Here is a 14,262-nt window from a genome sequence, read left to right as displayed (position 1 = left end):
ACTGGGAAAGCGTGCCCGAACCGAAGGAGGGGAACGCTGCGGAAGCCACATTCTCAAGGAGTTAAGTGGAGATAACATATGGACTAACCCGAGGGTTGTACAGCATATGAGTAATGGGTGACTTAGCCCAAGGGAAAGACACGGGCTTCCGTTTAGGAGCAGCCGTGGAGAATATACACATATGGGATCCCCGTAGGGTCACACATATGGGACCCAGCCTATATCCGGTTCTCAAGGATTCAGCGGATACAGGCCTGGCACCGGACGCTCCGCCATGTCCGGCCCGAGGGTGTTTGGAGGACTCACAGGTTTTTCACACTGGAGAATAAGGGTGCACAGTAGGGTGCAGCAAGCCGACAGAGCCGGGCCTCTCAGTGCTTCTACCCGTCTAGGGTGAGAACACGGGAGGAGACCGGCTCTACACGTAGGCTATAGTATCTAGCGAACGTGTTAGGTGTCGCCCAGCCCGCAGCTCTACAGATATCTGTTAGCGAGGAGCCACGTGCCAGCGCCCAGGAGGATGCAACGCCTCTCGTGGAGTGTGCATGCAACCTAAGCGGGCAGGGCACGCCTTGAGCTTGGTAAGCCAAGGCGATGGCATCCACTATCCAGTGGGCCATCCTCTGCTTGGAGACAGCCTTCCCTTCTGCTGGCCTCCGTAACAGACAAGAGCTGGTCTGAGGTCCTGACGCTTTGAGTTCTGTCCACGTACATACGCAGAGCGCGAACGGGACAGAGAAAGCCAGGGCTGGGTCTGCCTCCTCCAGGGGCAGCGCTTGCAGGTTCACTACCTGGTCCCTGAAGGGAGTGGTAGGAACCTTGGGCACATAGCCAGGCCGGGGTCTCAGTACAACATGGTTGTCACCTGGCCCGAACTCTAGGCACGATTCGTCGACCGAAAATGCCTGCAGGTCCCCTACCCTCTTGACAGAGGCCAGTGCACCCAGCAGCAAAGTCTTCATGGAGAGAAGCTTTAAGTCTGCTGATTGCAATGGCTCAAAGGGAGCATCCTGAAGTGCTCGAAGCACCAGGGAAAGGTCCCAAGAGGGTATGGAGGGGGGTCGAGGAGGATTTAATCGTCTCGCCCCCCTAAGGAACCTGACGACCAGGTCGTGCTCCCCAACTGTTTTGCCATCTATGTGGTCGTGATAAGCTGAAATAGCGGCAGCATGTACTTTGAGGTTGGAGGGAGACAGCCTTCGCTCCAACCCTTGCTGCAAGAAGGAAAGCACGGACCCTATCGAACATCTTCGGGGGTCTTCTCGGCGAGAAGAGCACCACTCGACGAACAGGTTCCACTTCAAAGCGTACACACGTCTCGTGGACGGTGCCCTTGCAGAAGTGATGGTGTTAAGTACCTCTGGGGGTAAGTCACCTAGAACCTCCGCATCCCGTCCAGGGACCAGACATGGAGTTTCCAGAGGTCTGGACGCGGGTGCCACAGGGTGCCCCGTCTCTGAGTCAGAAGATCCTTCCTCAGAGGAATGGGCCAGGGAGGGACTGTCACGAGGAGCATGAGTTCTGGGAACCAAGTCCGGGTGGGCCAATAGGGAGCCACCAGAAGGACCTGCTCCTCGTCCTCCCTGACTTTGCACAAGGTCTGTGCAAGTAGGCTCACTGGGGGGAACGCATATTTGCGGAGGCCCCGGGGCCAGCTGTGTGCCAGTGCGTCCGTGCCGAGTGTTCCCTCGGTCAGGGAGTAAAACAGCTGGCAGTGGGTGGTTTCTGAGGAGGCAAACAGGTCTACCTGAGCCTCCCCGAACTCTCTCCACATCAGCTGAACCGCCTGGGGGTGGAGTCGCCATTCTCCCGGGAGCACAGCTCGTGATAGCTCGTCGGCCACACGGTTGAGCACACCGGGGACATACATGGCTCGAAGCGACCTCAGATGCTTCTGACTCCAGAGGAGGAGATGGCGGGCGAGTTGCGACATGCGACAGGAGCGTAGACCACCTTGTCGGTTGACGTACGCAACGGTCGCTGTGTTGTCCGTACGGACCAGCACGTCTCTGTCCTGTAGCGGCCTCTTTAGGCGGCTCAGAGCGAGATGTACTGCTAGCAACTCGAGGCAGTTGATATGCCAATGCAGTTGGGGAGCCGTCCACACCCCTGACACTGCATACCCGTTGTACGTGGCGCCCCAGCCGGTGGCAGAGGCATCTGTGAATACCACAGCATGCCTGGACACCTGTTCCAAGGGCACTCCTGCCCGTAGGAACGAGGGATCTGACCACGGGCTGAAGGTCTGGCGGCACGCCGGTGTGATTGCCACCCGGTGAGTGCCGTGATGCCACGCCCATCTCGGGACTCGGCCGTGAAGCCAGTGCTGAAGCGGTCTCATATGAAGCAGCCCGAGCGGGGTTACCGCTGCTGCCACTGCCATATGCCCCAGGAGCCTCTGAAAAAGTTTCAGTGGGACCGCCGTCCTGCCTTTGAACGTGTTCAAGCAGTTCAGCACCGACTGGGCGCGCTGCTCTGTGAGGCGCGCTGTCTGTGCGACCGAATCCAACTCCATACCGAGAAAAGAGATCCTCTGCACGGGGGCGAGTTTGCTCTTTTCCCAGTTGACCTGAAGGCCCAACTGGCTGAGGTGCCTGAGCACGAGGTCCCTGTGTTCGCATAACTGATCTCGAGAGTGTGCTAGTATGAGCCAGTCGTCGAGATAGTTGAGGAGGCGAACGCCCTGTTCTCTCATGGGAACAAGGGCCCCCTCCGTGACTTTCGTGAAGACACGGGGAGACAGGGACAGCCCGAAGGGCAGGACCTTGTACTGATATGCTCGACCCTCGAACGCAAAGCGCAGAAACGACCTGTGTCGAGGAAGAATCGAGACATGAAAGTTCACGTCTTTCAGGTCGATCGCTGCAAACCAATCTTGGGGACGGATGCATCTGAAAATGCGTCTCTGCGTGAGCATTTTGAACGGTAGCTTGTGGAGGCTCCGCTTCAAAACTCGCAGATCCAAGATCAGTCGTAACCCACCACCTTTCTTGGGTACAATGAAGTAGGGACTGTAGTGTCCTGACCTCATATCGGCTGGAGGGACCGGTGTTCTGTCGATGTAGCATACTTTGTCAGAATAGCATACCGGAAGTTGAGTTTTATAGCGGGGTCTGTCAATTTAGCCTACTTTGTCAAAACTGCATACCAGTGTTTGTGAAGGGTATGCTTCTTTGATGGCCCTGCCCTGGTTTAATAAAAATACAGTTTATAAAGGGGTATATTAATAAAAATATAGTTTATAAAGGGGTATATTAATAAAAAATGCAGTTTATAAAGGGGTATATTAATTACACCAACCGATATAATACACCAACACTTACCGCTTGCAATCTGGTATGCTGAAATGATGGTTTAAATTTAACGCATGCGCAATTCCACTAATTCCAATGCTGCGCATGCGCATTAACCAAAGGTATCCCATTCTGATGGGTATGGTGTTCCGTCAGAACACCGGCTCTATCGCGTCCTTCGCCAGTAGGACTGCGATCTCCGCACGCAAGACATGGGCATCGGCTGCTCTCACTGTAGTGGAGTGGATGGCCCGAAACTTGGGGGGATGCCGGGCGAACTGAATCGCATAGCCGAGCCTGATGGTCCGAATGAGCCAGCGAGATGGACTGGGGAGCGCTAACCAGGCTCGCAGAGACCGTACAAGCGGGACCAAAGGGACCGTAGGCGTACCCGGAGTGGGGCAGCGAGGTGGAACACAGGGACGCGGCCCGGGAGGCTCTCTTGGGGAGGCGGTCCGTAGCGTGGTCTAAGTGTGCTGTGCAGCACTTACCTGGTTCCACGAGGCAGGAGGTGCAGGAGGCGGCTTGGTTGCGTTCTCGAACCACACACTGCGCTGCCCGCTGGCGACAGCAGAGGCGGATGAGGGTGGTGAGGATTTTCTCCTCCCACTACTCTCCAGACCCTCTTCAGACCCAGAGATAGAGGATCTGCTCTTTTTTTTTTTTTTTTGAGAACTTGGGAACCACTGTGACTCCAGTGGTGGAACAGAATTTCGACTCAAAATATTAATTTCCCAGCCCTCTACTGGGAGAGAGCAGCTCCACCCATCTCCGGGTCACCCGTCTCCAGTGATTGTTTCACCAACCACTTAAACAGTGGTTGAGACGGGTGGTGTCATCCTCCTGCAGCGGACACAGTAGAGCAGGCTGTGCCGGAGTTTTCTCTTTTTTGCAGGGGATGACACCCTTGGCGACGAGTAGACTGAGGGGCAGCCCACGAGGTACTCTGGTGGTACGTCAGGGGAAGCGCTTCAGTCTGCTGCTGACTGTGGAGAACTGCTGGGCCAGTTCTCAACAGTGTCGCTGAAAAGGCCACCTTATGAGATGGAGCATCGAGAAAGCGTACTTTGACGAGCTCTCACACCTCTACAAGGACAGCCAGGGGGGCTTCTGGACCACCAAGGTGGACATCGTCTGATCGAGGGCCAGCACTGTGACTTGAACACGGTCAGTCGACAAGCGCAGCTCAACCCCGGCTCAGAACTACCCTCGTGCAATAAGAGTGCCTTGGCCTCGCATGCAGGGTAGAGGTGGCCTGCCAGAGGCACGGCCACCCCACTATCGAGGGTAGTGAGAGAGGTGAAAACTTTATGCAGAATTTGGCACTTTTGGCACAAATATAGCTCCATACTGCTAAGTTTTCAATGCACGTCCGAGAAAGACCCGGGAAAGCATGGCTGTCCGCTCTGAATCTGATTCAGCATAAGCACACACACTATTACAGTGGGAACTTAACATCATCCTCATTTCCAGAACGAAACAGCCCCTCTCTCCGATGTAGCAATCGACATCTGCCCTCAGCTGGAGCCTTGAATGAAACGCTAGGTTCCTCCATCTTTTTTTTTTTTTTTTTTTGAAGGACCAGCAATCTCATCCAGAAGCTGCACAGCTTATGATGCGCTAGAGAGGGAGGGGCCCTAGGGGGTTGGTTCCCCGAAGGAGAAGCCCTCAGCTCTCAGGATCACCCAAGCTATTCTACTGAAGTAGACCTCTCCTGGTGGCCACCAGGGAGGGCGCTACAACGGAGAATAGACATGGGGACCGCGCACCTAGAGCGCCAAGCGAGCGCTGGGTCGCCGTGACAACCCGCGCTGCAGCCCGGCAGCTCGACGGCACACGACACGCTGGTGTCCCAGAGTGTCGAGCAGACCTGCAGCTGTGCTTTCACACACAAACAGCGGCTGGCCAACAACAGAGGGGACTCAAGCTTTCCGGAGAAAGCAGAGTCAACCGGCGGGCCGACGTGGTCATGTTCCCGTGCGAAAACATGAACCACCCACGAACACAGTCTCACATGTTTCCCAGGCATGCGAGACAGTGATCGTGGCCGTCAGTGAGGACAGGAAACGACCGCATCCAGGAACACACGGGTGGAATGTCATCTTTAGAAAGACGCAACTCACACCCATGTAAGCTCTTTCAGGTGAATGCTCTTCTTGGTACTGAAGCACGCAGGGGAACGGTCGCAGCGGACACAGACAGAAATGTGCAACCTGTCGTGCGCTGTCTCTCTTCACGGCGGTCTTACCAGCCGTAAGAACGGCTATTTAACGCTCTTGGCGCACCGTTACCAGCTGTGAAAACAGCTTTTTTGTTTTGCTCAGAAACACAAAAACAAAAGAGAAAAGAAAGTTGACCCCACTGCCGCGCTGTATCGCCCGCACCAGACACGAGAGATCTTCCTGAAGAGCTTGCTCGTTGTTTGATCACTCAATATTAGATAGATTAAACAGCATCGGTTGGCTCCGAAGCAAAAAGCTACAGTGCAATCACCAGCTGCTCGTTATATACCCGCGCTGCGAGGCTGCGCAGCTGATGCAAATGATTGCACGCCAATGTGTATTGGCTCGTTTAGTTTCACTCGAAGTAGATCGGCTCTCTAGCGAGATTCCTATTGGTCGGTCACGACCTACGTAGTAGTGACCGACTGATAGGGAAAGACAGTTACTATTGTGGTGTGAATAATAAAACAAACACTTAAACTGCAAGCTAATTATTATATAAATAAATTAAAATATGAACAGGGCCTTAAGTTTTGAGCTGCAAATGACATCTTCACATTAATTTGAAATTGACCTCACATCATATGATATGCAATTCATTTAAATTTAAAATTTGAATATTAGTCCACACTTACACCGCATATATTATGGTCGCATGCCTAACAACAGCATGCCTTTACTTCTTATTTAATTTAACACTAACATTAAAGCAACACCAAGTAGTTTTTCAACCTTCATAATATATTTCCAAGACCCTTGTTATGGTACATCGACTTACAATAGGTTGAATGACACGTCTGCCATAGCCTGAGGGGGTCTGTATCACTTTTACTGGCACTACGGAACTTCGGGGTTCGGGTAGTAACCCGAGCACAAAAAGAAATACAATATTCGACTGCTTTACGGCATACCTCACTTCCCCCACCACCCCCCACTTCCTTAAATTCGGACGTGAGAGCCCAACTAGCGATATGGCTATATGGATATAGCAATATGGCTGCCATTGCATCATCCAGGTGGATGCTGCACATTGGTGGTGGTTAAGGAGATTTCCCCTTCTATGTAAAGCGCTTTGAGTGCAGAGAAAAGCGATAAATGTAATGAATTAATTAATTAATTACTTTTTTAATATTAATTTCAGTTGGATTACTAATCATCCACATGGGCCATTGGTGCTTGGACCCCGAATACTGCCTCTTGCGAATATATTTTGTTTTTAATTATAGTAAAGAAGATGTAGTATAGATGATATAGTATAGATTAAATATAGATGATTGAATGCTTGTTTGTTACCACTCCTCACAGGCCTCATGCCACCCCCTTGTCACCCCATAAGAAAAATTCTAGATCCACCACTGCTGTTTTTTGTCCTACACTATTAGGTTGTGAAGTATGCACATTCAGACACAGGGCATGAGATATCATTCACTACACTATGGGATTCTTACAATCTTATCAAGGTCTGGTGACACAAATGATCTTCTCGGTAGAAAATACTCTCTGATTCTCATTAGTCTTTAGTGACACCAGTGATAGATTATGTAAACAATAGATTATGCGTTCATGATTATGCCTGACAATAATCTTTCAATAAAAATTATGCCTGACTATTTTTGTCAATTTATACAACATAATTTTTGAAAGCACATTCATACAGGACACGTTCATTCTAGAGAGAGAGAGTGCCAACAATTGCAACATTTTTTTTATTGAGTTGATCAGTTAAGGTTTTTTTCCTACTAAGAAGATTCTGACCCCTGTTAGATTTACAGTTAACAGATTGAACTTCCCAAATGATTCCCTGCAGTGTTTAGCCTCATTCTGACCACTGTCTGAAAGAATCTGGCCATGAGTAGGGCCTATTCATTTTGACAACACTAGTCTTGGCTTATCATTATGATGCCTTAACAGCTCTTAGGAGAAAGTTTTGTATGGAAAAGCTCCATTATGGACAGCGGAGTGCAGAAGAGCATACAAAGCTTCCCAAAACAGAAAAATTTAGAACAGAAATGAAATGTCCAAACAGCAAATGGACGATGCTGCTAACAATACCATCTGACAGATTTACCATGTTGGTGAGAATTACAAAAGCAAGCAAGCATGGCATGAAGAGCAGTATAGCCAGAAGCTTGCTATCACAAGCTCAATGAATATGTCACTGTCATGTAAATAAAATGTCACAAATTGAAATCACATTAGCACCATCTTTATAATGGTGCAGATGACCCATTGCAATCCACCAAAGTCACTGAAATCGCTTCATGTTGGCACACTTGTTTGCAATATTAGTTCTGGTACTCCTTATTGGTTTTGTGGTTTGTCTGGTGGCTGCTCAGATGTTCTTTAACACGATCAAGACAACACTAATATCTCTAGAAGAGAAAGGGGTGAGAGAACCAGAGAGACTCAGAACTGCTGTAATTGAATGCTCACACACGCATGCACTGAAAGAGCTGTTGACTGAGACTTGTTTGTGTGGAGTGTTATTGATCCATATGTGAGGGAAAGGTTGGACCCTATGTGTTCTAAAACCCCACAGAGTACAGTCAAATCTCTCCCTCTCCACACACACACACACACACACACACACACACACACACACACACACGCTCATTCTCTGCTTGAAACGGATATAATAACACAGGGTGTCCATTAAAAACATTACCATTGCTAATCATCTCTCTAACCGCATGCGTATGTGTTTTCACGTTTACATGCATTGGAAATTTTCTTTTTTCTTTCTGGTTCTTTAGTTTTCACTCTTGCATTTCTCCCTCTGGGTTTTGATCTCTGAAGGAAATCACAATTGTGCCTAACAACAGTTACCAAGGAGAACAACTCTCAGCATCAACTTATCTGTCGCTCCGTTTTTTTCCCCTTTATTGCCCTTCTATTCATTTGACTCTCTTGGTTTTTCTTTGCAGTTAATTTTTTCTGAGAGATCCGTCTCATATCCTCCCCGGTGTCATGTATTTATGATGAGGCATTTATGGACTAAGCATATCTTACTACTCACGTTTACTCATGTTGCTGTAATTGTCTCATTGCCCTTTGCTATGTGAAGATGAGTTATATCAACAGGCTGCCTCTCCCTAGAAACCCCAGGAGCTGCGCAAATGTGCATGTTTGTTGATCTAAATAGCTCACATCTGTTTTAGCAGCAGACAGGCCAACATCTGTTCCTCTCCGTAATGCATCTGCCCTGAGTCTGCGGTTCAACATATCACTGCAATATCCCACCAGCACATCAGATCTCTGCTTCATTCATCTCCATTCTTTCAACCTGTTTTTTTATTTTATTGTGTGTGTGTGTGTGTGTATGTGGGTTCATTTGTCATCCACAAGGTAACCAGCTGGAGGTAAAATATTTCCTTGTAAATGTTAACAACCTCAAGTATTAAACTGTAAATTCAGACCTTCTTCATTGCTCCCATACCCTCCCTTTTCTTCAGCTTTAACAGGTAATAATAGTTTGTCACTTTTCCTGCATTGGTTAGACTTGATCTAATCCAGACAGATGAACATGTCTCCACACACACATTATCTCTCTTTCTAGTCTTACCGTGCTGTGTAGTCTCTGGCTCTGGCTCCTCCAGGGTTGTATGAGTTATTTTATTTTCCCTTGATTTTTTTATTAGTTTAAGTGCTACTCCACCGTTCCTCTGTGCTTTCCAGCGCAACTGTTTTCATATCTCTCTCTTGGCCGCTCTAGGTGTACAAGCAGAAGGCGTCAGCAAGTGTATATTCGCTGGGTCGGCGTCTGCGCGAACAGGAGGAAGACTTTGCGGGGAAAGCAGCGAGTTATCAACGAGAGATCCGGCACCTGCAGAGCCAACTAAGAGACAGACAGGAACAACTGCACGGAGCTCTGCAGCAGAAGAGGTAATCCTCTCATACACACACACACGCGCTCTCTCTCTCTCCCCCTCTTGCTCTCTGTGTATAGAGGGATGCAGCAGAAGAGGTGAGAGCAGTAGTGGAGCAGCTGTCACAAAGGCACAAACCAATAACAGACAGGGGAGAGAGAGAGAGAGAGAGAGAGAGAGAGAGGAGGGGCTCTAGAAAAGCTGGCACAGCTGCAGGCTCATCTGTCTAAATGTTCCATGTGCTCGTAATTTTGAGCTCTCATAATTACATTTGCTTTCTCTCTCTTTTGGGCATGTGTACCATTTATTCTTTCAGTTTTTTGTTTGTTTTGGGTTCTAGGAATTTTTTCCTGTTTCTGACTGAACTCATAAAAAGATGTTAAATTCAGAAACTGGAATCATTGGGCGCTGATCATTTACCTAAGATGTTACCAATTACATTTACCATTTATATATATATATATATACCGGTACTATAATTTTTTTCAAATAATATTACTCAAACAGCAAAACTAGGTTTTATACATTATAATGATCTATTATACTTGTATATGCAAGTGTATATGCCTATTATGTATAGTTAGACATACATAAGCACTACTTACTAACTAACTGAACCACACAGTTGTAATTATTACTTTAAAGGGAACAGATCATGAACATCTGACTTCTGACCTAACATCTGACCTTTTCTGTTTTTAAGTTCTTTAATCGGGTCCATGGTGCATCTACCAACACAGAAAATGTGAAAAGTGACAACCCAGTAACTGTGTTTTGGTAATGAAAAAATACGTAAAGATTTCGCTCCCCTTCTGACGTAGAAAGGGGATCTTACTATAATATTACCGCCCCTTAATCTGCATGTTTCCACCCACGGCGCCCTCATTTGGTTGTTACAACAGTGTAACTAGTTTTAACGCAATGCCAAAAGTTGGAGCAAAGCATTCAAACTGTTCTGTCGTTGGCTGCACAGAACACTATTTGGCCAAAAAATGTCGCAGCTGTCTTATAAAGACCACAGTGAACTGTGCCAACTTGTGTAAAAGTTAAACATGACGGTACATACAAGTCGATTAGATGAATCAATGTAACTCCACAACAACAACTACATAAATGTATCCACTAACCATTCAGAAACGTCCAGGTGCATCTAAAATTGCAACCTCTTCCTAAGTCTCTATATACGGCTGCACTCCACTACTGGTTATTTCTGAGATTTTGGATGAGTGAGATTATTCGTGTTTTGTTATTGACGGAGTATCCGAAGCTCGTGTAAAGGATCAACCCTCTTCTAAACGAAGGAGGGAGCAGCAGCACATTTGCATTTAAAGACACACACACAAACAACCCGTTTTTGCTCACACCCAATAAGGGGCAAATTTGACAAGCTATAATAAATGATCTTTAATTTCACGGACACATTCTGGGGACACCATAGATGTATGTATTTACATCCTGTGAAAAGGGGCATAATATGTCACCTTTAAAGATTTGGACAGACTTGGCTGACTGTGTTTATTATGATCTTTTGACCTAAAGACTTAAATGCTAGAAATGGGTTTTGTTTTGTTGGCAGTAATAATGAATTCCTTTACAAAACTATATATATAATATATATATAATATAATATAATAATTATTATATTATATTATAATAATATATATATATATATACTGTATATTAATACTGGTCCAACTTAACTCAACTCTCTCTCTCTCTCTCTCTCTCTCTCTCTCAAACCTACATCAAAGCTCATTTTGAAGTTCCCTTCCTAAGCCTGAGTGTGAGGGTATTAAATGTCAGCTTTGATATGTCAGTAAAATGCTTCAGAAGAATTTGTTTTTATGCATGTGTGTTTGACATTGAAAAATGCTTCAACCACTTTAATTTTTGACACCAAACTCAGTGAATGGAGTGGCTGTGGATGTGGCATTATTTGGCTGTAAAACCTGTGGTGATTCAACAAATGATCATGTCTGTGATGTGATATGGCTTTTTCCTCTCTGTCTTCATGAGTGCTTTTATAAGTATTTGTGGTGGCATGCTTTCTGGTCTAGTGCTGTGTTTTTTTTGTAACTTTGTGTGTTGATTTCTTTTAACACTGTGATGTTCAAAGGTGTAATGATTTCATGACTCCATTTATATATAAAAATACAGTAAAAACTGTAAGGTTGTGAAATATACCATTCAAAATAACGGTTTTCTAATTTAAAATGTAATTTATTCCTGTGATCAAAGCTGCATTTTCAGCATCATTAGTCCAGCTTTCAGTGTCACATGATCCTTCAGAAATCATTCTGATTTTGTGCTCAATAAACATTTCTTATTATTATCAATGTTGAAAACAGTTGTGCAGCTTAATATATTTGTGGAAACTGATTTTTTTTCCAGAAATGTTTGGAATAGAAAGAACAGTTCTATTTAGTAGACAGTTCTATAGTTTAAAGAACAGCATTTCTTTGAAATAGAAATCTTGTGCAACATGATAAATGTCTTCAGTCACTTTTGATTAGTATCAATTTCTTTTGAAAAAGAAAATCTTACTGACCCCAAGCTGTTGAACAGTAGTATATTTTGCATAATGTTTTAACTGTTTATATCCATACATTGCAAGTCAGTGTGATTGAACCTTGAACCCTATTGACTTTTATTGAATGATCAAAAAAACATTTTTTTTAAATATCTTCTTTTGTGTTGAGCAAAAGAAAGAAAGTCATAGAGGATTGGAATGACATGAGAATGAGTAAATGATGACAGACAGAATGTTCATTTTCATTTGAACTATCCCTTTATTTCTGGAGGATTTTACTCCAACTATGGGCTACTTTACACAGTGATGTGTGGGGGAGAGAGAAAAAGTTTAAGTGTGGGCCAAAGGTGGAACTCATGGGGATCTAGAGAGATCTAATCTGGCTAATCTTTTACTGCTCATATTGCTTTTGAATGCTGCTGAAACATTAGCTTCCAATCATATAGAGATTAGTGTGTGTGCTCAGAGATTTGTGTGTAAGAAAGAGAGATAAAAAGCTTGGTTATATACTGAAATGTCACCTGGCTGTGTGAGTAAGAACAGAACATTTAGAGAGAGAATTAAAAGAGAAAAGAAAGGGAAGATTAATGGACATATTTAAATTACACATGAGCGCTTTGTCAAATTATATAGTCTTCCCTCTTGTTTTATTATTATGGGCACATGATGTGTCATTTATTGCAATTCGTTCCTCCTCATCCAGCAGTGTTGAATGACAGCTGTGTGTGGCAGCAGGTCACAGGTGAACCCATGTCACAGGACTCTTTCATTTCTTAAACATCCTCATTTTAATGTCTTTTTTTCTTTCACTGTAAATCCTTTCTGCATAAAACCGTCTGTCTTTTCTCTTTTTCATCGTCTGTCTTTCTTTTCTTTTTTTAACCACAGTTTAATGCAAGGGACAGACTCTCTCATGACTAAAGTACTCAGCTTGACGTGAACATGGCTGTATTTTGTATCGCTCTGTTGAGTCGACTGACAGGACTGCCGGACGAAGAATGGAAAAATGTCATTTACAAATTACAGCATGCAAAAAGGCTTGTCATTCTAGTAATGTGCAAACCTTTTTTCAGAAAACCATAGTTTGATTATTTACAGATATGTGGATTTATCAGTTATGTGGCATCTGGCATCTGAAAAAGCAGAGAGGCAACTTACAGAGTATAAAAAAATGATTGTTTGTGTTTACCTCTCTTGTCATGTTAGTGTTTTAAAAATGAAGGAGTCTGAAAAGGTTTTTGTCCTTTGTAGGTCAGGATGGTGTAAGTGATTTTAGCAGAACTGACAGCTCAAAATACACAAATGCATCAGCCTCGCATCTCTCTGCTTGGGATTAGTTTTCATGTGTATTGTTTTTGGGGATTTTTTCCTCATTAGAGAAACTCACACACACAAGTAATGAGACACTCTAATGCAATTAAAGACCTGTAGCCCTCCTGATCTCACCCTGTCATCCTGACCCTACCGCACGTAATGACGCTTAGTTTTCTCTGGGTTTCAGACGGGTCGTGACATGTTAAAACGTTAATTTGCCTACCAGCCATTTTATGTGAGCTGAGAACTTGCATTAGTTTCTGTATGTTGCTCTGCAGTGCTGCAGGCAGAGATGCTCACAAGTCTCTGAGCTCGAGTCCAAGTCAAGTCTCAAGTCTCTGAGCTCGAGTCCAAGTCAAGTCTCAAGTCTCTGAGCTCGAGTCCAAGTCAAGTCTCAAGTCTCTGAGCTCGAGTCCAAGTCAAGTCTCAAGTCTTTTGTGGTTAAATAAGTGTTGCATCACGTACAGTGACCCATCCAGGCTGCTTAGAACACTGTATAGCTATATATAAGGATCAAAGTAATATGCAGTGTTGGGAGTAAGCCGTTACAAAAGTAATGCATAACAGTAACATATTACTTTTTGCTGTAACGCAGTAGTCTAAGCCGGCATTACTAATCAATTTTCAGTAATATTTTACTCGTTAAATATTCAGTAACGCTTGCGTTACAACACAATTTTAGTTTTACTTGTTCAAAAAAAAAAAAAAAAAAAAAGACCGCGAGACAAATGAAGAATGCAAGTAGGCTAAGTTACCTGTTTGTGGTTTTTAAATAAAGACTAAATGGCAGCGTCTGATATATTTGTATAGCGATTTATTTTTGACAGGAGTTTCGGCCTCTGTGCTCGCGGTGGCCAGTGGAAAAGCGTCTATGGGTGATGATGGCATGAAGAAGACTGTACATTCGCGAGATGGACGTATGCGCATTAGGCTACTCTATTTGTTCTGTGTTTTCTTTCTAAGCAGTTAGGCTATATATTTAGGTGGTGTTTTTCATCATGTTTTCATCACGCAGTCATGTTTTTAATGCGGTGGCG

The 14,262-nt window shown here is 45.1% G+C and overlaps 2 protein-coding genes across 2 annotated transcripts in view; one reads left to right on the top strand and one right to left on the bottom strand.

The window, feature by feature from the left end:
- The window catches only part of LOC307012455 (E3 ubiquitin-protein ligase RNF182), a 28,454-nt gene extending 19,001 nt beyond the window's left edge, over positions 1-9,453 (bottom strand). Inside the window, exon 1 of the mRNA XM_079639128.1 lies at positions 9,078-9,453. The gene's annotated coding sequence lies outside the window, so the exon portion shown is untranslated. The remainder of the gene's footprint in view (positions 1-9,077) is intronic.
- The window catches only part of cep89 (centrosomal protein 89), a 114,416-nt gene that overhangs the window by 84,855 nt on the left and 15,299 nt on the right, over positions 1-14,262 (top strand). The window contains exon 19 of the mRNA XM_079592411.1: positions 9,228-9,397. Coding sequence (XP_079448537.1) covers positions 9,228-9,397 — 170 coding nt within the window. The remainder of the gene's footprint in view (positions 1-9,227; positions 9,398-14,262) is intronic.

The sequence above is a fragment of the Phoxinus phoxinus genome, assembly GCF_949152265.1.
Source record: "Phoxinus phoxinus genome assembly, chromosome: 2".
Lineage (NCBI taxonomy): Eukaryota > Metazoa > Chordata > Actinopteri > Cypriniformes > Leuciscidae > Phoxinus > Phoxinus phoxinus.
Note: the sequence above shows the minus strand (reverse complement) of the source record. Positions and strands in the feature narration are given on the sequence as shown.